This window comes from Hydractinia symbiolongicarpus, chromosome 14 (assembly GCF_029227915.1).
Source record: "Hydractinia symbiolongicarpus strain clone_291-10 chromosome 14, HSymV2.1, whole genome shotgun sequence".
Taxonomy (NCBI): Eukaryota; Metazoa; Cnidaria; class Hydrozoa; order Anthoathecata; family Hydractiniidae; genus Hydractinia; species Hydractinia symbiolongicarpus.
The window spans coordinates 3,984,114-4,010,807 of record NC_079888.1 but is presented as its reverse complement, the minus strand read 5'-3'; the positions used below and the strand labels follow the sequence as shown (position 1 = coordinate 4,010,807).

Genomic DNA, 26,694 nt, shown 5'->3' with positions numbered 1-26,694 from the left:
CGTAGGAAAACAATAACAAATCATTAAATGTAAACAACTTACAAATAGACGGAAAGTATATAGCTCTGTTATGATAAGAAATAGTTTCAAAAAACATACTTTCAAATTTTTCCTTTTTTGATTATGTAAACGTTTTTATAATCAATATTTATAACCATGGGGAAAAAGGCTCTTGTGGAAAAACACGAGGAAATGAAAGCCAAATAACTTTATGACATCAGTAAATTCACAATATCGTTTTATTTTTATCTATGTTTACTGATGTTGACGACAAGAGCACATTCTTTTAGTTCTAAACAAGATATCATGTTATAAAGAGAGGTAGCGAAAATTTACTTTCCATTTTCAAAACTACCAAAATATTTCCGTTTTTTACCCAAGTTTTTGCTATTGTTTTGTGTTTTACCATTTACTTCTTTTTTTCCTACAATGCATCAATAATCCTTGATATGTTGTGGAAGACTCATACCTAAAGTATTAGTTGTCTTTTTGTGGTGTATTAAACCCGTAGTAACGGCGGAAATGTCGATAGGCCAATGTTGAAATATAATATATACTAGTATATCCGCTAAACAAGACAATTATTATTAGGCAATATGTTGGAAATATCAATCACCAGGTCTAGATTTTAGAATATATCATACTTACAGCATTAGGAATAACATTACGCAAGTTGTAATGGATTGCTAAATTCTGAATGTATCCTAATCCCCTTTTAAGTGGTTTCTTTGAGAAGTGTGTTTTGACCAAATAAAATAACGTGGCTAATGCTTTTGTTTAAGAACACAAACCACTAAATTACGTTGGATTTTCCTAAAATAAATCTGGTGACGTACATTTGGGAAAAATTCTTGGAGACACTTAAAATTTTTTAAAAAATGTACATAAACAAACTCACAAGACGCTTATAAATGCATTAGTTATCAACACTTCTCGGACAGTTTAAAACTAAACACTAGTTTAGAAAGTTTACCCAGTAAACACAAAGACGTCTTTTCTCGTCTCTAGCTCGTTCGGACGTCTCTCGACCAGAAAAAGACGTCTTAAAGACGTCTTTATAAGACGAATCAACTCTCGTTTAAAAGAAACGTCTTAAGACGTTTTTATTTGGTCTCCGTTAGACGAATCAACTCTCGTTCTAAAGAAACGTCTTATAGACGTCTTTATTTGGTCTCTGTAAGACAAGTAAAATCTCGTTCGAAAGAAACGTCTCAACGTCTCTTTAAGCCAGTTTGAAATCAAGGGGAGCTTTCATCAATACTTGGGAAAATAATATTTTAAATGCTTAGTTTTAGCTTCACTATCCCTTCCCCATTCAATTGCACGTTACATATGTTCTAAAGTTTTAGACCTATAAAGTTTGTTATTGAAAAAAAAGCAGTAGGTACTTTATATATTGGCGTAATGACTGAAATTCATTTTATTAAAGGGTTGTTTGGAATATATCTTCAAAGAATAAACACATCATCCAACGTGCGCAATATGACAGATATATTTTACAAGCAGAGCTCAGACCGAAGTATTAGTGATTGGCGAAAATAAGTTGACGCTGTTGTTCAAGACAACCTTCAAAGATACTAACTGTTATTGTTCATGGTCAACAATTTTAATTTTGTAGTATTACACAGTATATTTTGTGTTATACATGCACGCTTTTTTTTAAGCAAAACAGCTTCAAATGCTTGATTGTTGCTTATCTGTTGCTCATTGAACATTCATCTTTTAGAACAAGAAAAGTTTCCGAAAGTAATAAATTTGTTTTTGTTGTTGTTGCTTATAAAAAAGCTTGTATGTGATATTATTTTATTCTTATTAGACTGTTTATTTATATAAATGATATAAATATCAAGTTTCTATTAAATTCTTCATCATCGTTTTCTTAACCCTTTTCTTGTTTTGGTTTGTCACACCTCCATCAGAATTAAAATTACTAAAATCCTAATACGCATAGGCGAAAATTATTTGAAGCAGGCCTGCCTTGGCAGTATAACGTTTGAAAGAGACTAAATAAGGACGTCTTTAATACGTTTTGGTACCTACGGGAACGTCTCAAAAACGTCTTTAAAACGTCTTAAACACGTCGCAAAAAGACGTCTTTTTTACGTTTCTTAAAGACGTCTTTAGGCGTTACGCTTTTAGACGGGTCAGAGACGTCTTAGAGACGTCTCATGTGGTCTTTCAAAGACGTTTTAAAGACGTGTTTAAGACGTCTCGTGATTACTGGGTAGTCTTCAATATTATTAGAGACTTTTTGTTTTATCTAGTACGTTAATACTTACTTACTCCCCCAATGATTCAGTTAGGTAATGCCTTCTATCTGGTCCAAAATTATAGGTACAAAAAAGGCACTAAACGGCCTATTTAATTTTTTTTTCACTAAACAAATTAATGTTGAAAAAGGTTACGTTGTTAATGTTGATTGTGTTTTAACCCTATTCGGTCCGGGGTTTTTCGAACATACTACGACCGGGGGGGGGGGGGGGGGGGGGTGGATTCCGCCCACCGCGCCAATAAACTTTTGATTGCGTCAGCACATTTTCTTTGACGTCATCAGAAGCTTGATAATTGTTAAAAATGCCACTATCTGCTTAAAATATAATTACTTTTGTTCTAGAGCGAATTTTTACATTCTGTTTGAAGTTTCTGAAAGCTAAATAAAAGTTATTGAACATATCTTCCGGTTTTTACATGGATCGGTTAAAAAATTCCAAAAAATTGCCCGAAAATCCGTTTTTTCTGATTTTCGGGTGAAATCCGACAAAATCAAGAAATCGGATTAGTCACGTGTTCAAATTATTCAAAATGATTCTTCGTGATGAAACAAAGTTGTGTTGCAAGTTTCAAGTTCTAAGGATAATCCTAAAAGGAGTTATTATATTTTCCCCATTATAAGGATTTCATAGAGATTTTTAGGGGTAGTTTCGAGTAATGGCCAATATCAAGGCCTCTGAAAGGTATGGGACCTAAAAAATAAGCATGCAGGTGTCCAATACATAAATGTTTAAACTCAATAAGTATCATAGCCATATAACAAAGCAATCAGGAGTTATTAAAAAAAACCGTCAGGGGGGAGGGGCGGAATCCGCCCCCCGGACCGAATATGGTTAAGACAGTTAAAAAATCGTTGATTGCAGTATAGAGATGTTTTATTATTCAAAACGTATAATGAAATTGTTATTTATTGAAATTATTTTACCCTAATACCTATGAGGGGCATTGAGACAAATGTTTTTATGGACGGTGACGTGGCCAAGTAAGCATTTTAAATTCTTATTTGTAGCAGGCTCATTATGCCAAAAACCTTGGTACAAAAAACATTTGTTATTCGCAAGAAAAAAATGGCCTTCAAAAATTAGCGGAAAAAGTTTTAAGCCAACAACTTCACTTAGTTATTTCTGCTCACTTTAAAGAAAGGAAAATCAATATGAACAATATATCATCTATAAAACCTATGGCTTCAAAGGAATGCTTAACCATAAAAAGTTACCATCACAAGAATAAAAACAGAAAGAGAATTGACACAGGAGGAGAAGTTACAGTAAGCTAGCAAACATTACACATAAATTTGAAAAAAAAGACTGAAATATCATATTTAACATAAAAATAAATGCACACAAATTTACAGTTGAGCGGTAAAAACATGACAGTGCTCACTTCAAATTTTGTACAGGCTATGGAAGCTATGATTTTTTGAAGGCTGTGCTAGAATATTTTCAGCCCGCGTAGATTCACTTGTATACTTGGGTTCAAACACGATGATTAAAAATACTTGTAGTACTAACAGTGGACTATCAAAAAACAAGTAGCACAGAAGATTTTTTATAATTTTGAGTAGACTGCACTTCCCCTTTTCACTGTTAAGAATATAGCTATTCGATTTGGTATGCCTAAGAGTAGTGCTAGCCGAATACTCTAGATTTAAACAAAGTTTGGTTAACTTGCTGTTTATATGGTAAATTTCTTTTCCAACAATTACAGCTACAAATGGCAGTGGCAGTTAGGTAAATAAAATACCAAAGTATAATATAAAAACTGTATATATATATAACCATGTATATAAGAAAACTTTTTTGGAAGCCATGTAATAAAAGACAAGTTGTTCCATTTGTCTTTTTCAAATCCTATTCGTCCAATGCACATTGATTTCTCTGTATACCTTGACACTGTGCTAATAACCTGATTTTGCTTCAATTTTGAGTAACCATTGTACGCTTGCTTGTAAAGCGACTTTTCTTGGCTTGCCTTTTCGATTGTTACGCTTCTTTTTGAAAACTGACACTTGATTTTACTTATTTTCTCTCTCATGGATGCAGTAACCACGCACTTGACAATAAATAGTTCCATGCTAGCCATAATGTTTAGTTTCACTCTAACTTTTTAATATCTATAGGCAGCGTTCCTTTAGAAGCTGATAACAAATGAGCTTATGCTTGATTTCTTCCCTAGCTAATTATATCATCTCTCATGTATTTTTTTGGTGAGTTGTGGAGGATAACAAAGTCAGGTCTTTGGTTCATTCACGAATGGTAGCTTTATTCTTTATCCTCCTCTACTGCCAATCACTCGTTCGTTATTTATCTGAAAACTGGAGACCTCCTTTCTCCCTCTATTACGTCAACTTTATTGTAACCAATGTGTTGTAACCATATGTTCTGATATTGGTCACAAAATGGACAATAGATCATATATTTCGTGCTGCTCATACTGTCAAGATTATCATCCATACTTTTGTCAATATTGCCAAAGAAGAAATTTCTTATTCGTTCACTACATTTTGTAAAACATTTTCTTAAAAGTACAAATAACTTCAAATACTTACAAATAATTTAGGCTTTGGTTTTATGGTTTTGAAATTATGTGAAACGAATTCATTTGTTGGAATTCTAGTAAACGGTTTTTTGAAACTTTTTTTCGGTAGATCACACCTAGCGGACCTTCTAACGTCTATAAAACATGTCTCCTGTAACTTTATTCCGATGTGGAATACCCGGAAAGACTTCAAAGTTGACCAACTGCAAATTGGCTATATATATGTTCTTTAAAAAAATAATCTTTGTAAATCATCTTAAGCATTGCCAAATTATGCCATCAGCAATGTTACTTTGGTGGCGTTAATGTCACCTTGAATATGCTTTTGATTTACGACTTGATGCTTGTTATTTCTCAAAGTTATTATTTTTTTAGCAACATAAAAGTCACAGAGGAAAAAAAACTGAAGATTGGAAAGATTTTTTGTTTATTTTGAAATATACGAGTAATACAAGTCCGAAAATATAAGAAAAAAAATGTGCCATAGTTTCAAAAAATCACAATTAACATCAAAAAAATTTCCAAAGCAACCATTTTTAGCATTTTAAGGCTATTTCACATCATAACACTATATATTATCATTATTAATTTGCAATATATTGTAGAAAAATTTTGAATGCTGCTTGCAATATATTGCCAAGATTTTTGCTTTTGTTCCCAACAAAATTATTTTTGTTTTGATTTCAATAAAACCACTGGAGGTTACCTACGGAACAAAAACGAATTTCTCTGTAATACTTTTTTCAAAATGAACTTATTTTGATTTAAAAACAATATATTACAAAATGTTACGAATATTTAGTTCATAATTTTCAATTGCAACTTTTTTTCCAGCATATCAACATACTGTGAAAATACTTATTAATTATCAATTATCTGCAACATATCTGCAGCCATATAGTGCTATGAAGGGAAACCATATTTTGGCATAATGTTATGGAAAACGTATGTATGAATTCAGTTTTAACTTTAATTTACGTTTAAAATTATTTTCAAGATTTTTTTTATCAAAGGTCAGTTTTCGTTAATTTTAAAGTAATAATATAATATAAACTAAAAAGGAAATTTTAAATTCAGAATTAAATGAGAATACACTGATAACTAAGAGTATCATACAGTTTTGAAAAATAAAAATGCATTTTTTCAAAATCTCTTATGATAATACAGAAACTGTGTCTGCTTGTTTGTAACAGGCAATTTTTTGACACTATTCTTTAAAAACGTCTATGAAACATTCCCTATATTAATGTTCTGTATTATATAAACGTTTTGTTTAAGATTTTAATTGGCTGGAAAAAATCATGTGATAAAATAAAGTGATGTCATTACATCCTTTGTTAAAAAAAGTCACAGAAAATTAACGTAACTATTGTTGTCCTTTTGGTTCAAAAGTTTTATTGATTTCCTTATTGCCTTTTTTAATGAAGTTGACAACAAATCAATTGATAAGAAGAACGGGTTTTCGTTTAAAACATTTTTACTTAACAGGCAAAGCCGATTATATTTTTACACTTTTCTTTAAAAACGTTTATAAAAAATTCCCTATAAAAATGTTCTGCATTTTATAAAAATTGTTCACAATTTTGATTGGCTAGAACAAGTCACGTCATAAAATAAGCTGATTTCGTTAGTTAGGAATTTTATTGCATGCTACTTTAAATTTACTGTGAAGGGTCTTTGTTATAAATTATTCTAAGTTTTTTAAGAATATATAACTTTACTTATTTCAACTCAACTACCAGAAATGCACAAATGACTCTTCATAATAAATATTCCAAAAATAAAAGTCGACAATGATAAGGTAATATGAAACTAACCTGTGATGCTTTCAATTGCTTATCTGGATGAACAAAACCCACAAAGAATTTGTTGCATGCAATACTCGCTTTAAATAGAACTTTTGCGACATCTTGAAGGACCTGAAGTGTATAATATGCCGAACAGATTAATAAAATGAAAACAAAATGATAAAAATAGCAACAAAAAATACTTTGTTCGAGTTATTATGTAATGGACACAAATTAATAATGATCTCGTTGATGATCTTTTCATTAAGGAAAAAATTTTTTTGCGCAATTATTTTTTTGCAGCCACATTGATAAAAACATGGAACTCCTAGTAAAAATGTTGTAATTGTTGTCTATTTTTATTTACTTTAGCAAATCGGTTGAAATTAAACGTCTTTGTTATCATTTATGAAGTATTTTCTGGAAGCTTCATGGTAGTTTCTCGATTGCTTTTTCTACCTACTGTCTAAGGTCGTTGTACACAGCAATGGATTGATAAGTAATGATAATACAAATTGTAGCAATATTTTACAATATTTTTTAAAATTAAACGGAGTTTTAATTTAAAAATAGTACAGGAATTTCTTTTGTTCCGTAAATATCTTCCTGCAGTTTTATTGAGACCCAAATAAAAGAAATAAGCAAAACAATAACAACAAGTTTAGCAATATATTGTGAGCAGCATTCCGCAATTTTCGACAATAACTGCATAGTACCGCTAGCAGTATATTGTTTTGGTAACCATCTGGATTTTGTAAGCGGGCAATTCGAGTTTTTTGGGATTCTGATTTGCTTAGTGACGGACGCCCGTCGTCAAGAAAAAATGTAAACAAGCACGAAAAAACGAATTTTAAGAAGCATTGGAAATGATAATATATCAATTCCTATAATACAGTATTGGATAAAGGCATTTTCATAGGATAGAAACATCAACAATGTCATATTCAAGTACTAATATAACCACATTCAACATTGCTAGTTAACTAGCTACATTGTTGACAACAAACGATGATCTACTATCCAGTTTTATCGAAAATACTAAATACAGGAAGACAAAGTAGGTGCGTCCTTTTCATTTTTGGAGTTGTTCCTCCAAGTTTTAGAAAGATCATCAAAGCTTATAATATTCTTGGCCAGGTAGCTAGCTGAAAATATTACTTCAATATTTGCTGCTACTAACTTTTAGTCGCATATTCAATTTTATGCATTATTCTCAAGTGTTTTTAACATCTTAATTTTTAGTATCAAAGGATTTATTCCATAGGGACGTTCGCATTCTACATACAATTTTTATGTATTTAGACTGTTTCGAACTTTCACCTAGAGTGTTAACGTTAGTACTGAATTATGTAATTATAGAAAGACTAAATTGAAATTATTGCTGTATTAAAAATATTGCCATCAGTCATTGCACCGACCTCCCAAGCTCGGTCGATACTTTAATTCAGGCGATATTTTGCGGTACAGCCCGTGGTAATCAATTGTTATTGTATTAGTAATGTTAAACTGCTTTTATGAGCTGAAACCACCAGAATTGTATTCCTTACTAAATTTTGGTTTTTTTTAACATTGGATATAATATATTGGCTAGTGACCGTTTTTCAGCTTTTTCCAAAACTACAAAACAGCATCAACTTGTCCGTACTTCACAAGGTTTAGGGTGAAAAAAATCTCGCAGATCGAGATAGTTAAACAAGGTTTAAATAAGTTAGTCGTAGTTCATATAGCATCCGAATGATGTAATAATCCAAGAAATAGGTTTCGTGAAAATTGACACAATGCTGTAATACATATTACGTAGTCGATAAAGCCCATGGAGAAATCCACTTAGGCAGAAGAAAAAATAGGTTCTTTTAGATATTTCGCCGACGTCAACAGCGGAGATACAAAAGTTGTTTTGCGAAGTTTAGTTTATTCTTTGCCTGTAATGTGTGGAGGTTTAAACACTGATCAAAATTATGTATAGGATCATATATGTTTTCGACAAACACGTCAAAATGCAAAGAGCTTCTTTACAATTTTTGTACCTGTTGCCCTCATCGTATAGATCTTGAAACGCTGATCAAGAAAATGTAAAGGATCATGTATCTTTGACAAACGGTTGCAGAGATATTAGGGTTTGAAGGTTTTTTGATGACGTCATCCACCCGTTCATTTCGAAACAGATTCGGGGACCCAGGTTTGGAAAACTTACCCAAATTGTTCCAAGGTGGTCCCGCGCGGTGAAAACCATTGACGTCACCACGTCGTTTCCAAGGTATTTGGCCTCAAAATTTTAGGTGCCCTGCACTGGTTTCATTAATTAAATATAGGATATTGACGTTAAAATAGTAATATTGACGTGGCGCCGTAACGTCAGAGAATTTAACATATTAGACATGCATTTTTCGGATATCAAACATGAAAGAAAAATGACGATATCCACTTTGCCTGTTATAAACAAACAGACACAGTCTCTGTGTTATTATAAGATACTAGTCGATAAGGCTGGTGGAAAAATCCACTTACGCAGAAGAACAATGGAAAATAGGTTGTTTTAGATGTTTTGCAGATGTCAGCAGTGCAGATACAAAAAAAAATTATCTAAATTTGTTGATTCGTTTCCTGTATTGTGCAGAGATTGAAACGCTGATCAAAATAATGCATAGGATCATGTGCTTTTTTGATGAGCGGTTAATGAGATATAAGGGCTTAAAGATTTTGCTGACTTCACCAATGACCGTCAAAACTGTAAAAAAAATTTTAGAAATTTGTACACCTATTGACTTCTTTGTATAGATCCCGAAACGCTGATCAAAAAAATGTATAGGATCATGTAGTTTTGACAAACGCTTGCAGAGATATTAGGCTATGAAGGTTCTTTGATGACGTCAAACGAATTTGGAGACTCAGGTTTAGAAAACTTACCCAAATTGGTCCAGGTAGTCCCTAGTTACCCACGCGGGCGGTGAAAAAACATTGAAGTTACTTGGCCTCAAAGTTTTAAGTGCACTGTCATGGCTTCATTGAATTTAATATACTTTTCTTTGACGTTAATATTATTTTAACGTCAAAGTTTGTAAATTTACAGAACAATTTTATGGGCGATGTTTTACAGACTTTATCAAAGAAAATAGTAATAGTATATTCCTCTTTGATAAAGTCACAGACAGACACACGGAACTGGCGTATTATTATATAGACTAGTCGATAAAGCCCGTGGAAAAATCCACTGAAGCAGGATAAAAATGAAAAAGAAACGTAATTTGAATTTTGATTACCTCAGTAATTTACCAACAAAAAAATATTATAACCTTGTATTTGCGTTGCCTCTGTTGTGTAGAGCTTAAACTGCTGATCAAGAAAATGTATATGACCATTTGCTTTCGATAAACGGTTAATGAGATATAAGGGTTTAAAAATTTTGCTGACGTCATCAAAACTTGTCAAAAACAAAAACGAATTGCTTTTGGAAATTTATTTGCATGTTGCCTTCATTGTATAGATCTTGAAACGCTGATCAAGAAAATTTATAGGATCATGTATCTTTGACAAACGGTTGAAAAGGTATTAAGGTTTGAATGTGACGCGGTTAGTCCAGGTAAACATTGTTGCACATTCGTACAGGCGTGATTCCCAAGAAAGTTGAAAAATTAATTGACACAGTGGGATGACCCCCATAGGCGTAACAGCCTTTTCCAAAAAACATGTTAGTGTTAACACTGACCTAACCGCTTAGTACAGTTAAACAGACTTGAACAGTACCCTTCTCAAAAAAAACATTATCAACTTCGGTTAAAATGACAACACAGGAAACAGCCTGTCGTTACCCCTCCAGCTAAAGCAATTTCTCAGCTATTTTATTTGCAAAAAAAGTTTTAAGGAAAATAATTAAAGATGTAGCTACCTAGCTAAACTGCATTTGGCATAAAATTTATTGCTGAGAATATTGCCATATTGATAGCCAAACTGAATTTTTATACTCTCACTTTTTAGGTAAATATATGAGCTAGCTAAGTGGCTACATCCTCGACATTAAAATAAATGTTGGGTTGGAGAAAAACCTCCTATACCAAACAAAATTAGTAAAAAGTAAGGTTATTAGCTAATAGAATATTCGTTCGTAGCCAAAAATCCTGGTGGTTTTAGCTGGTGCGTTTAAGATCTGTACGTAGCTAAAAAACGTGACAATATATTTATCTTAACACTTTAGAACATACAAAAAACCAATGTTACGAAAATATAAAAGACAAAAAGGTGAAACAGATTTACAAACAGCACTGACCAGCATTACTTTAAAAACTGAAATAGCCATCATGTTCGGTCCTCATGTTTCTTCGTTTGCCCAGGCCGCGAAAGTCTTGGACTGGTTTTTTAAAGAGAATCAAGCGTTTTGATTAGTGTATTGTGTGCGAGCGGTCAAAACAAGGTCAGTAAAACTATCAGTAAAATGTTTCATTTGTTTTCTGTAGCTCCTGAGCGAAAACGGCGATTGAGGTCACGGGGGTAATTATTATTAAAAATGGCGTATTAAAATAATGCATTCATTTTAATCACTTAATGTGTTTTTAAATTAGAGGTTTATCAATAAAATTAATTAAATTATGTATGGAAATAATTAATTTCTGTAATTTATTTTGATAAATCATAAGATTTTCAATTAAACAACCCCCTGGTTTCTAAAAATTCGCGGAAATATCAAAGGAATATCGGTAACCCTTTTGAACACACAAAATACGGCTATTATTATAGAGACTAGTTATTTAAACCCGTGGAATAATCCACTTTAATATATTATATTCGTTCGTTTTAAACGAAATCCCGCAGAGATATCCACTCAAAAATATTTAAAATTTATTATATGTTTTTTATCACAAAATCATTGGTTGTCAGTTTCATTTTAAAGATATATACATCATGCTTACACTAAAAGAAATTCCTAATATAAATATTTAAAAAAAGAAAAAAAAGAGGAATTATTTTATTAAAAGAGAAAAAAGTGGAAAAAAATGATTAAAAGCACTGGACGGGAAAACAAAAACAAAATAAAAAAAACACAGAGGAGAAAGTGCGTGATTTGAGTAAGGAAAAGTCAATTAACGCATAACAACGATCCACAAAATTTACTTAAATTTCTTTTAGTAAAAATAATTTGGTCTCTTTTTTAAATGCTATTAGCGTTTTAATCAAGCGAATTTCTTCAGGAAGTCAATTGAAAGACGTAGTTGTTACATCTTCGAAAGTGTTTTTGGGAAGTGATGTCTTTAATCCAATTCACCCAAGGTTAATTAGCAAATAAGGATTTGGAAAAGCAAGGTCGTGGTGCATTAGACTACCGAGTTGATAGCAATTCTGGTATCGTAGTTGCTAAATGAGTTGATAACAAAACCGAGCAAGTTGCCTCAAATTATGTTGGAATAGAGCCAATGGGTACAATAAAACGTTGGGATAAGGCATCCACATCATACATAGATATTTCCTGTCCACAAATCATACTCTCTTACAATAAAATTAAGGGCGGTGTGGTTTTGGTAGATATGCTCATAGCATTATATAGAAAAAAATTCAAGACCAAACGTTGGTATGTCAAAATCTTTTGGCACTCGGTAGATATTTGTAAAGTGAATGCATAGAATTTTTTCGTCGTCATTTCGTTCAATACCGCAAACCAAAAAGGCAAATGCAACCTTTGTTATCGTTTTCTTGTGATTTAGGTAATGCTCTGATCCATGTAAATAAACCAATAACTGTTGCCAAGCCTGGTCGTCCAAGAAAAAGTTTAAGCATTGATAATCAATAAGGTACACAAAGTAAGCATACAGCAGTTGTAACACCTTGCTCAGATATTCGATATGATCAAATAGGACATTGGCCAGAAGCTGTGGAGACAAAAAATAGATGCCGCTTATGTCAAGCATATTCCAGAAACAAGTGCACAAAATGTAAATTGCAATTATTCTTTTGAAAGACAGAAATTGTTTAAAAATATTTCATAACAAATAAGTTTTGATGGACATTTGAACTAGAACATTTGAACTAACTTCATGAACATTTCCACAATGTAAAAAGTTTTTAAAAGTTTTTTAGTTTATTTGTTGTATAGATGCTTTGTAAGCATGTCTAAACACGTTAAAAAGTGGTTCATAAAAACCTGTTTTAGCTGGCAGATAACTATATTTACTAGAAAATTTTTTTCTCTTTTCTTTTTTCCTTCACTGCTCCCTAATGATGCCAAATGGAATCATTGCCCAATTTCCACAATTTGGGCCCAAAATATAAATCATGCTGAATTACAAGTATTTCGCATCCTAATAACTCAGAGTTTATACAGAAATAATTTTTTAATAAGATTTTCAAAATTCATGGGACAAAGGGTTAAAAACAGAAGCTGATGAAAAATAACGAGAAAAAGATGGAGCTCGTAAAAACCGATTTTTTTCTTGTTTATGATACATTTTTTAATTAGAAATTTCTGCTGACTCAGCAGTTTTAGTGTTAAGTTAAAATCATTTTATTATCTATTAATGCCTATATTTTTAGGAAATAGTAAAAAAATGGTATAAATAAAACACTGAGCAAATAATTCAGCTATTGAGACAGCTAAAAAGGGTTACTGCCACCTTAAGGAACAAGACTTTTATCTTTTGGCTGTTCTTTATTGAAGCATGGCCCTTTGTTAAGACGAAGAAAGAAGCTGTTGTTGCTGAAATTTTTCAAGAAAAAATGAAGTGAAGTAAAAACATAATTTTGAAACCAACAATTTCATGATAACTTAAAGGGACGCATGCTTTAAAGTGTTTTTATGTTACAATACGTGATATTTCTTTCTGTTTGCAAAGTTGCTTATAGCTAGCCAGAATTTAAAGACTTTATGCAGGGGAATTTTTTTCTTTATTCTTTTTACGAAACGAACAAATGAACAAACAAACAAACAAACAAACAAACAAACAAACAAGCAAACCAATTTTCATTATGTGTATTTCGCCATGCATTAAAGAATCGTTGCTAAAAATTTGTGTGTCGTATAATTTATTGTGTTTCATCCAGACAATGTTGTATTGACATATGAAGTTCTAACTTTATGTAAGGAAATTATGAAAAATATTTAACATAAAGTTTACGTTTTTTTATTTTACCTTTTCACATGCACTCTCACGAAAGCAACACTCATGTTTGGTTTTGCTTTCTTCTGGATATTCTTTTGAAATAAGCTCTCACGCGCAGAGGAAACAGCTTGCATACAAGAAATATTTTTGAAAAGAACTTTTGTCCAAAATTACGATGTCCTAGAAAGCTCATGTTGTTCTATTCCAAAAATACTTTACGCATTTCCAAAATTACTTCACGCAATTTCAAACATATTTTACGCAATTCAAGAAACAATCGACGCAATTCCAAAATTACTTCACGCAATTTCAAACATACTTTACGCAATTCAAAAAACAATCCACGCAATTCCAAAATTATTTCACGCAATTTCAAACATACTTTACGCAATTCAAAAAACAATTCACGCAATTCCAAAATTACTTCACGCAATTTCAAACATACTTTACGCAATTGCAAAATTACTTCACGCAATTCCAAAATTACACACGCAATTTCAAACATACTTTACGCAATTCAAAAAACAATTCACGCAATTCCAAAATTACTTCACGCAATTTCAAACATACTTTACGCAATTCAAAAAACAATTCACGCAATTCCAAAATTACTTCACGCAATTTCAAACATACTTTACGCAATTGCAAAATTACTTCACGCAATTCCAAAATTACACACGCAATTTCAAACATACTTTACGCAATTCAAAAAACAATTCACGCAATTGCAAAATTACTTCACGCAATTCCAAAATTACTTCACGCAATTTCAAACATACTTTACGCAATTCAAAAAACAATTCACGCAATTCCAAAATTACTTCACGCAATTTCAAACATACTTTACGCAATTGCAAAATTTCTTCACGCAATTCCAAAATTACACACGCAATTTCAAACATACTTTACGCAATTCAAAAAACAATTCACGCAATTCCAAAATTACTTCACGCAATTTCAAACATACTTTACGCAATTCAAAAAACAATTCACGCAATTCCAAAATTACTTCACGCAATTTCAAACATACTTTACGCAATTCAAAAAACAATTCACGCAATTCCAAAATTACTTCACGCAATTTCTAACATACTTTACGCAATTCAAAAAACAATTCAAGCAATGTCTTCTGGTCAGGATTATACCAAAGACATTATTTACTTTACACAATATAACAATGAATAATAACAATAACTATGTTGATAAAAAAGCGGGAAACAAGCAGAAGGTAACAACAACGAAGTAACAACTATGTCGTCTCAACAACTGTACCTTCCATGTTTACATGATGACAATACATTTTTGAGTCGTGAGGAGCAAGTATTTAGTAGAAGTATTTTGCGATGAGTTTCACAAACATCGAAATTCTGTCATTTCTTTCCATGCATCATGGTATAAATATCAATTTGTCCACACTGAAACGTGTTCTGTTGAAACTTGGTTTGAGAAGAAAAGCTGGTGACAATGAAAACAAACAAGAACTATACAGCCTTATTTCTGAAGAACTATGTGGAAGTGGATAAGCGTTAGGTAATTGATTTTTAATGCTAAAGCTTCATTTACCACATAGTGGTCAATTTTAACTCTAGAAATTGATGTTCAAAATTGCCATATGATAAAACGGAAATTAATTTCCTTTTATTAGGATAGAGGATGCGAAAAATTTTGATCAAGGAGAAATTGATTTGTTCGAAAGTGTCACTGAAGACACGAACGACATTACTCAGACGAATTCAAAGAATGAGATCGTGCTCGGTTCAAAAGGAAGGGCAACTGAAAACCCAACAAAAATAAATGAGGCAGTAGAAGTATATGCTATATTGATAAAGGACAGTACATGTAGCTAACTGAACAGTACATGTAGCTAACTGAATATAACTGAATATATTTACTTAAAAAGAACTTGTTGTAACTGCGTATCGTACTTGTCTCTTTTTAGCAACTACATATGTTGCCTTTTCAATTCCACGACGAATAAGTTCTTCTTATCATCATTAGCATATTAACAAAATATGAACCATCAAGAGTGCATCAAGCATGCGTAAAGAGCATATTAAATCATAAAAACGTTTACCTTTTATCTGACTAAAGGTCATAAATAGAAAAAAAAGAAGTCAAAGAAATATAATAATCATACTGTCTCTGAATAACTGAATAAAGCTTAAACATGTCCAAATCCAGGAGAATTAATTATATCCGAAACTATGTTGTTTGTGAAGTTTTTACCTATGTACATATCACTCACAGGAAAAAATGCGAAATAATTACATGTGTTGATGCGTCCTTTCTGATCATTCTGGAAATGCGCATCGATTTTCTTTGACAGTGTGTTGTAATATCTGTAGCCAGTAAAGAACTGAATGACATCAAAGATTTTCACATCTTTCTTTACTTTCTTACTCTCACACCCATCTTCCACAAGAGTCAAGGTGAAAGCATTAACGCTTTTAACTTTTCCATGTGCTATTTCTTCTAGAAAGTTGTAAAGATTGAACACGATGTCTTCTTCCAGTGCAGCATCAATTGTATTATATATATTGTTAGAAAAATGGGGTTCGAATAATTTCTTCACTTTTTCGACATCAACTAAATTGTCACCATATATTAAAAGCTTTTTGGCTTCAGTTGTGCTCTCCTTCATCATTTGCAGCATGCCTGCTGTGGTTAAACCACGACTGAATTGTTGGATTTCCTCTATATTTGCTGATATAATACAATGGTGTGAAATTTCTGCACAAGCTCTGCTTTTTCAGTAAATTTGGGTTCATATGTCAAATAGCCACATTCGTATCTTTGTGGAAAATTATTCAAAATAGATACAAATTGGTGCTCATCGGTGGATGCCTTAATGTCTGTTGCCATCACGTCTGTTGTCCAGGTGATTCATTGGTTACCAGATGGTCAGGGGAAAACCGAGTTAGATTTCACTTCAGCAAATACATATTTTCACAGATTTTAAATTACGATAAAGCAAAAAATGATGACGAGAACTAGCAAGACAACGCAGATTTGAAGATTTTACCGTAAGGATGAATTTCTTTAGTCTTTAAAAGTCATTCAGTTGTACAATTTACACCATATTGATAGAGAGAAAGGAGTTGATACATGCTTTTAGAAACGTTTAAAACAATTATTAACTTGAATTTCTAATTTTCTTACATTAAAAAGCCCAAAAATAGCTTAACTGGCGTTAGTACATTCGCAAAAATGTCCTGTTTTTATTTTTTTGATAAAAACTGCTCCTCAAAAAAAACAATATTTATTCATTTCCCTTTGAGTTTCGTTATATCGACATTGTAATGTGACATAGGTGAAATATATTTTATAAAAAGTGTGCTCATTGACATCTGCATATCGAAGTTTGATGGTCACTTCTACTACCTTTAAGTGCCTACCAAAAATAGCTACTTTCTTCCGGAATGTTGACAAAAAATGTTGAGTATTTGTTTTGAATTTTAACTATTTGCCACACATTGTGTTGGTTAGTATAAAAATACAAGTGTTTCACGACGGCACATTTTAAGTGAATTTAATGCAGAAATTTAGGAAACCGCAATCAAATGATAATATATATGGCTACATGAAGTGTATTGTTATCATAAATGATGAAAAAAGCGTTTCCTCAAAAGTTTCCATTCATTTTGATATCTTTATTTACCGACACATAATAATGGTGTTGCAGGAGATAATTAGAAACGAATAGCTGAAATATCTCTAATGTTCCACTTGCTATTTCAGCACTGATTCTTGACCACCTTATTTTTTCAGTGCCATGTTAACTGACCGGATGTCAAAGTACTTGTACAACGTTTTAGCTGTAAATACATTTAATTTATGGGTAATACAATTCGGAAAGAGAGGAGTTTACTTAAGTATTAACTCTAAAAACTATTTCAAGATGAAAACACATGAGTGCGTTTTAAATACATTCAATGATAACACCAACCTGTAATTCTATTATGAAAGGTTTTGATATTTTAACCCTGTTTTTTTAACCCTGTTTTAGTGATTGTTTTTGTCGCATGGCACAATTTGAGAGGTGTTGATTTGACTTTTTATTGCAAAATTTATAGCAACTTTGCATAAGGAGAGTGACGGCTGAGATTACGCATCGGACATCTACATCAAGAAACATCCTTTAAAGGTACAACATTACTCTGAAAATGTGAAAGCGCTCGTAAACTGACGTAAACAAACTTTATAAAATTACTACGAATGAGACGATATGTCTTTTCCTAAGCTGCTTTTACACGATCAAATTTTATATGATATATGATGTATGATTATATAAACCACCTGCTCGTCTTATCATATCCACTGGTGTTACACGATCATATATTGTGCATCAAATTTTACTTTCACTTCTCTTTCTTCATTAACATGAGTGACGAGGACTGGCGGCTGCTGTAATAATTAGAGTTGTTTAAAAAAAAGTCAAGAAGGAGCAAAAGAAAGTATTGAGTTAAGCCGTGGCGGAGTAGGCGGTCACAACTCCTTCTTTATTAGACTTGGATCTCGGAATTGGTTTTAGAAAAGGAGAATGACTAAGAATTACTTCTAAATGATGGCAGAAAATTTTGACGAAATTCTTGGGCTTGTTGAAAAAAATTTGTCTGTGTCAATTTTAGATTTTCTTTCTGCAATGTTTTCCTCCTGAATAGTTCCTTGCTCTTCTGTATATTTGTTTCATGTTTACATAATTTCGGTACAATTGAAAACGCGTTTGATTGGTTAACATCTCAATTTCAATAGAAGACAATAGGTTTATATGATCAGATGTATCATATAAAAAATAGGACGTGTTCTAACCTAAAAAATTTGATCATATACATATGATCATAGAAATTTTCATCATAAAACGTATGTTACACGATCAAATTTATATAATCATGTAGTATATGTAATTTCAAATATAGTAATATAAGCAAAATAAGCAAAAGCGGTGATACACGATCCGATTAATCGAATTCGATTTGTCGAAATTATATTGAGCATTAAAATAAAATCGAAACTTGACAGGTGATACACGAGAACAAATTTTTGACATTTTTTTCGTTGAAAGGTCTTCAGAGAGCTAAGACGAAGTTGAACTCGCTGCTGGTGCAGTATTTTTTCAGCAACTACGAAGTTAAAAAACGTCAAAAAAAGTGGCTGTAGGAAAGACCTAATTTAGGAGTGTTGATATGCTATTACACAAACTTCGATTAGAGCAAGAAGATTTTTTTAATTTTCTTTGGATGTCTTCTGCTAATAAGCTCCAGAGCGCTTCTTCCAACATCCATTCACTGATAAAAAATCTCGTTAAATTCTCTTTTATCTTTTTTTGAAGACATGATTTTTCTAAACGACCTCTATTAATGTTATTTTCCATATAGAAACTCACATTTTTCTGAACGGACATTTGATGTACAGATTTTAAACATTTTGATTAGCTAAAAACGTTTCAATTAATCGAAAAATTTGAAGCCGTCCGACTTTTTAAAAATCAAATTCGACAAGTCTGAGCATGACGAAAGCATAAGATTTTTTACATGATACACGATCCAACTAATCGAATTCGACTAGTTGGATCGTGTATCACCGCCTTAAGAGATGATTATTTTCTTGTCCATGCGAATAATATTATTGGCATTTTAGCATTTGCCTTTGAGCTAAATAGATTAAGAAATACAAAATTAAATTCCAAGAAATATCATTACCTTTTCTTTTAAGAAATTAAAAGCCTAAAATGTCAACAATTTTGCATAAATATCTTAAAAAGACAAAGAAAACAACTCTTTTTATTAGCCATAGTTTTGACACAATTTTCGATATCTTGTTTTGATTTTGACTAAAAATTGGGATGCAAAACATCTGCGGAACATTTATTTTATTGGAATTATGTAACTTAAATATATTCTTCAAGTTGACGAACTTACTTATCTAAGACTAACTGCTATCGTCACAGCAAACTTGAAAGGCGAACTTCATTTGTGCTAACTGTAAATGTAGTGCTCAGAAATTTACAAATATATATTCCTTTTGAGCTTAAATCGTCCAAAGATAAACTGGATCTAAATAATCATTCGCCAGATTCTCAAATTAAATCAGATATCTTCTTGAAACTGCTGTTATTCAAGCAAGAAGAGGCATATTTAGGGTGCAATTGTTTATTTTCGGTGATATACAACCCACATTTAACCCTACTCAGGCCGGGGGGATGCCCTACCTGGCATACTTTCGTTAATAACTCTAAAGCCATAAATAGTATTACCCTAAAATTCGAAGTAGCTGATTATTTATTACTACGGATGAGAATTATGGAGAAAAAAAATCCAAAAATTTACAGCACTGTTCAAGTTATTTTTAGCATTTTGGTACGTTTATTATAATTGACTTAAAATGTTAACATTTAGGTGTATATGTCTAAAGTTGTTCAAGTAACGTGCGCCCTTCGCTTTTACTGCCCTTTGACGCATGTGGGCGTTATTTTTTCATTTTCAGGGAACACCTACTTACGCCCCATTTTTTTTTAGTTTTCACTAATACTTTGATGCCTGCGTTGCTAGTCAATAATTTTTTATATGCTTTTCTCATTTGATTGTAAGCATTTTTCAATAAAAATTGCATAGAATCATTCTTTGAACTACAGCCCTAACCAGGTGTGCATATATGTTTAACTTATTTTTAAATGTGAATAATATCTGTTACGTTGGCGCCTCAAAGTGTCTTAAGCTAAGCCAAAACAGCTAAAATGTTTATTTATTTATTAAAGTTAACATTATTTTCAACATTTACAAAAAAATACATAAAAATCTATCAATAAGCTACACAACTTCAAAAAAATGTTGACGTCAGCAAAAAAATTGCTGACACTCAGCATTTGAGGCATGAGTTTTTTTTAATTTTTTTGTTTAGTTACCCTTTAAGCCATTCAAAAGTTAGTTGAGGTGGGTAAATCACCACCATTTCCCCATACCTTCAAGATCTCTGATGCTTTAAAAATTCCGGGAAGAATAGGATTGAAACCTCCATTTTTCCTCTCGCCTGATAACAAAGATTAGATCAAGCACGCTGGGAAATCATCTTGACTGTTAAAGATCTGTAAGTCACACAATAGGATCATTATGAAAATTTTAGAAAGTGAAAAAAATCCTTCCAGTATATAAGATTTTTGTGGCTGGCTTTCAAAGTTTGGTCATTAGACTTACATTACGACAAATAAAAATACGCAAGGCCGTGTAATGATTTTTTTCCTATTTTTAATTGCAGAATCAGGGTTTGAACACATTTTTTAAATAAGAAACTTAAAATAACTTACAGGAAAAAACAAATCTTTTTGAGTCCTTTACCAGAGTCATTATATTTTTTATTTTCTAAGTTAACGTAATTATTTTTGAATTTCCCATTGAGGAAAAAAAAAACAATTTCGGACATGTTTGGACGTACATAAACTTTGACCTTATCTTAAAAAATTCTTGGCATATCTGCATTGCACATTTCCTAGTAGTAAACACACAATGCACACAATAAGAATGCGGAAGTTCTGTGGTCAACTTGAACAATAAAACGGAAGTAACCAAGAAAATAAAAAACCATGGTGGTTTTTTTTGTGGTATTTACTTATTACTTAATGCATTCCTGGATGATTTTAATGCATGTCTTAATCATGTCATGTGTTTATCCCTTTCTATTGTCCTATTTTTTGTAATAAATGCAAGGACAAATATTGCCACTGTTTTAGAGGGCGATGCTATCCTCATTTAGCATGTATTTGTTTGGGTTTGTAGAACCCAGGTTTTTTTACAGGATTTACCTGTCACAAGGCTGTAAAAACCAGGTCTTTTATAGTATCAATTGCTCATACATAAAAAGAAAACAAAACATTCGAATCCCCATATATATATATATTTTTAAACGTTTTTTAAATCGAAGTTTTTTCTTCGTCAAAAGAAGAGTCTATTACATAAATTCGACGATGTTTTGCTTGTTGCTCATTGTTGCGATAAAATAAGCTACTATGGAGAACATTTATATACTCTCCACCGCTACTACTAATTTTGATTTGGAGATGAAGGAAAGTCTGTTGATCTGTAGGGACAAGGTAATTCTCAATAGAAATATTGCGCCAATGCCATCATTTCTATTTTCTGATAATTGACCTCCCTCTTGGGATAAGTTTATGATGGTACGATACGATCGTACCATCATATTATTGTATATTTAAAGCATATTTTTACGTTATTGATTGCTTGAAAGTGGGTGTGTGAACACCCGAAGCGTCGCAAATAATGTAGTCTTTTTTGTTGTTATTCTAACATCATGGAATTATTGCAATATAATATGACTGAAATATGGTGTGTGAACACTCAAAACATTGCCAAAATATGCGTGTTTACTTTATATTTTTGCATTCTATAGCTATTCATTTAGTTTAGCACTTACATTCAGGAAATTGAAGTTACGCCAACGTTTGTATCATTTACATTTTACAGTTTTAGTTTCGCTAGTGTGGGTATAAAAAAAGCAGCAAAACATATTGGTTTAATTTATGATACCCATACGTTTTAATTGTGGAATTTGAACTGTGAATACAAACATAGCAAGACTTGGTCCCTACAATATCTGATGTGGAATACGACGACGCTTATATTCTTACAAACCGCCACACAGCACACATTATAAACTTAAACACTTTACTGTCGTAGCGCCTGTAAGTGGTTCTATTATCGTAAGCAATAAAATACTTTTTAAAATTCTCATACGTCGAGTGTGACTATCTATGACGCATTGGGAACACGTAACAGGATCTTTAGGCATTCTGCTTGAATCATCAAGAGCTATCGCTGTATGAAGAATATAGTATAATTTGAACTGCATGAGCACTTAGCAATGAAAACAATCGATATTTAAGAGCTATTAAACTTTTATCAACACATTTAATTTAGATACCCTTGACTCTGATTAACTATAGACTTTGCCCATGTCACACAATATGTAAGCGAAAGTAAGAAAAATAAAAACAAAAATAAAACAAATTGTACAGTAAAGTTCAACTTCTACTTATACTTGTGGTTTCAAAATTACATGCTAATTTTGTCCCTACGCTCACTTAAGAATCAACATATCGTTCCGAAATAGGCTTTTTAAGATCTTCGATACTTATAACAATATTTTCTCATGTAACTTTTTTTGTTTTCTATAATATCAGAAATCATTTCTTAGTGTTATGTTAAAAATAATAACATGGCTGTTGCACTATCTCCACTATAGTTCGCATACTAAGCTTTGTGCCGCTTTGTGTCTTTCGTTTATATAGTCATATTAAATATGTCATTGCTTCACACCCTTGAAGATAATGGCTGTCTGATCCCTGATTAAGGTCGTGAGAATTAAACATTAGAAATTCAACTTCTTTCTAATTTTATTGGTGTTGCAGCCTTACTATTTCCACAATTCCATTCAGGTTACGCCGTGATAATTGAATAAAATAATTACGTCTATCCCAACAGAAAATCTTGTAGGCACATTTCAATTTTTCTTCTTCTTAACTGGAACCTTTGTTTTCATAAAACCACTATGACGACTTGCGTGACAAAGGTGACCATGTTTTTCCATCAATGGCTCTTTCGTGATTTCATTTACGTGGTTTATATTTTTTCCTTACGATGCAATTCTTGGTTCCTCTTTTCTTAACGTATACACAAATACACGAATAATACCATTCGTGTGTTTTGAATGCGACTTTCGTCACATGAAGCTTTTATTTATTTAAGGAAACGAGCTACAATAAAATTTGTAAAATATAAATAAGTTTTCTCTTTTTATCTCCATGAAGTAGAAAATTTTTTGTCAGATTTTGTTTCCTAATGCATTTCCGATCTCCTCTGCTATTGGTAAAATTTGTATAAAAAAGCCCACACTGCATTCAGTTTAGTATGTACATTTATTTCAAGAGTGTTTCACAAGCTTTTATGTAATTTTTAAAATTATGTCATGTTTTAGTAAGACCAAATATATACTTGGAAATTTTTCTTTATCTGACAAGATTCATTCTGCTTTGATTACCTATATTGTATGAACTTCACAGTTGCACAGTTAGAATGGCAAGTTGTGCAGAATATCTTTGCTTTTGAAAGAAATAAAGCACAAGGAAGTTTTATGATTAAAGGAAAATTCAGACGATGCATTCTGGATTGTATCATCCTGCTATACTCTATACTCATTTTCTTATATTTTAACTTTTTCTCATTTTCAGAAATAAAAAGAATGAATGACAAAATGTTATTAATACTGTCACTTATCATGTTTATTACGACAGTGAAGAGCTTATCTGGTCTTGGACCGACGCGACGGACGACAACAAAATCTAATGTAAGTTTGTTGTAGCAGATTAAAATATCTACCTTTCTACCTGAATATTCAAAGAACTATAAGTATCGTTAATCTTAGGACTTTTTTCTAAGAGTTAAGCTTCTTACAATACGTTAAAGGAAACTAATTTTCCTGATTTGAAAGGTTTTCTGTTATTCGCAAGAATTAATTTTCACGGTTGCCTGCTTCGCAAAAAATTATATTAGTGCTCTAGTGGAGGCTTAATAACATACTCCAAGCGTTAACGAAAATGATCTTATTGTATAAAAGGCTTTAACCAATAATTTGTTTCTCGATTTGTCCATCAAAAAGCATTTCCGGAATATATTTTGCGCGAATTTAAATATTTCTTTAAATTTTTATAAAATAGACAAAGAAGTGAAATTCGCAGAAAAATCTTCCCGCGAAAATTAGTTTCTTGATGTAGCTTAATCATGTCAATTTTTTTATTTCATATATCTTAATGAACTGAAAAATCTTACTTACAGGGAAACACCATCTTAGAGCTGTGTCGATTACATCCAATGTTATGCAAAACAAAGTTTAAAAACATGTTTACGCATGATAATAAATACGCAATGCAATTATTGAAAAAGTTGATCGAAGCCCAGAAGAAAGCAAAGATGGCTAGAGACGCTGCTGGAAAGCAGAACTTATTTAACACAAAGCGAAAGCCTCTTATTACCACGGTTGTGAAATCAAAAAACGTTTTTCTACTAAAACAGAATAAGGTATTGGCTACGTTTGATGTGATAGCAAAAGTAAGAAGAAGCTTACGATAGAAGTTTTATAATCAATATTCTGACCTTCTTGTCTTGGTTGTTATCGCTGGCGATAATTCCAGAATTATTTACAAATATTTAATAATTTATTGTAGTGCTTTTTTTGTCTTCTAAGTTATGATATTCTTAAATATTATTAAAAGTTAATTTTGACAGCATCAAATGGTATTGTTTAGTTAAAAAGATATATTAGAGCCATGCGTTTTTTCATATTTGTTTTTAAAGGTGTATGGTATTTTTTTTTCTTGATTTTCTTCATAACGCTACCATTGATAGGCTTCACCTCATTACATTCTGCACTTTTCAGAAAGAAATACTTTACCACATTATAACAGCCAGTTGCTAGTTGAGACAGCTCTGGTTGTTAAAACCAAAGCAAGAGTCATAAGTAATAATTTTCAAGGCATCTTTTTAAAATAGAGAATGTAAAAAATCGTCAATAAACCTTCAATCTATTTATTTTAAATTTTTTCAACACTTTGTGTTATATTGTGATGTAAAAGCTAAGTGAAAGCAATCCACAAATATGTAAGAAATAATTATTTCCTTTATGCATTACTTTCCACACAACCACTAATAAATTAAGGTTTCAAAGCTGTTTGTTTGCAAAGAAGATGCATTAGATGATTTACCTTTGTATATTGCAAAACCTGTTTTGTTATGAGCATTTGCTGATTTTTTCATTACACTTCTACGGCTAATTAATTGTAGTGTCATGTAATAAAATTTGTGAAGCTGGTGCTAGATAAATAAAAATCCTATTTAATTTTTTGTTCCTACCGCACAGGTTTTTTCTAGTCCAACATAACAGTTGAACTACGTTTGGGCAAGATCGTAGCATTGACGTGCATGACAGCTATATTTTTAGCTCTAGCCATATTAAGAATTCAAAACTCTACTGTAGCTGGTGTTCTAGAGTTCTAGAAATTATAAAATCGTGTTCTTAAGCAAACTAATTAGAAGGCTAATAAAATTTGATTACAGATAAAACTTCGCCTTAAAGGACCAATTTTGATAAAACTGCAAGCGGCTATTTGATGTTATAACAATTTTTTTCTAATAATTGCCACATTCCGTCTGTCTGTTTGGACACAAAAAGAAAGTCGCGTTACGGAAATACGAAAAGTGGGATATCTATAGAATGAGCGAACCCGTAGATTTATCTACGTGCTACCAACGTAAGGCTTAATTCACAAAACCTCTATATAATGCCTTTAATATTATAACATCGTCCAAGATTAATACTCAATGCATATTAATTTAATTACGGAAACTAAAACCGTTTGAATCAACAATGTTTTTAAAGTGTGACCTCAAAACATAACAGTAACTTCTACTGTTTGGGAGTCATGACAACAAAGGACAAGAAAGAAAGCCACAAGGACGTATGTAAATTTTTTCAATAGAAAGCAAGTAAAGCCGCAATCGGATTACCTATACAAAAAAGTGAAAAGTATATGAATGTTAAAAAAAATATTTCCTATAACCTTTCTATATTCCTTTCGCGCACATCAAAGATATCTCGATGATCTCTTATTTTTTACGCTGACGTCATCAACTTTTTACATTGGGATCAATAATTGAGTTATTTTCGCGTATTTATTTAATCTCATTAATTATTCATACTTTATTTTTAAGCAGAAATGCCATGTCATTTGCAATGGAACGATATACACTACACGTCATAGGATTGATTGATCTTGCTACCACCTATTAAGATTTAGCTCAGGAATCACATAAAGCGTTTGGTATGCATTGATTGTGAGCAGACGTGTTTTTGCTCACTCACTGGCTGTCTTAATATAATATATTATCTACATGACATAGCTATATACATAACTTCATACTAATAATTATACACATTCATTCATTCATTAC

General features: G+C 31.8%; 1 protein-coding gene and 1 long non-coding RNA gene across 2 annotated transcripts; one reads left to right on the top strand and one right to left on the bottom strand.

Moving 5' to 3' along the window:
* Positions 1-2,967: 2,967 nt before the first annotated feature.
* Positions 2,968-11,680, bottom strand: LOC130625619 (uncharacterized). The gene is made up of 3 exons (XR_008981745.1): positions 10,861-11,680; positions 6,627-6,728; positions 2,968-4,767 (listed from the first exon to the last, which is right to left on the bottom strand). It is a non-coding gene; the product is annotated as an uncharacterized LOC130625619 (long non-coding RNA).
* Positions 11,681-22,383: 10,703 nt separating this feature from the next.
* On the top strand, positions 22,384-25,562 carry LOC130625608 (uncharacterized). The gene is made up of 3 exons (XM_057440710.1): positions 22,384-22,391; positions 23,919-24,034; positions 24,523-25,562. The coding sequence occupies exons 2-3, from the start codon at positions 23,930-23,932 to the stop codon at positions 24,814-24,816; spliced, it is 399 nt and encodes a 132-aa protein (XP_057296693.1). The 5' UTR covers positions 22,384-22,391; positions 23,919-23,929; the 3' UTR covers positions 24,817-25,562.
* Positions 25,563-26,694: the final 1,132 nt, after the last annotated feature.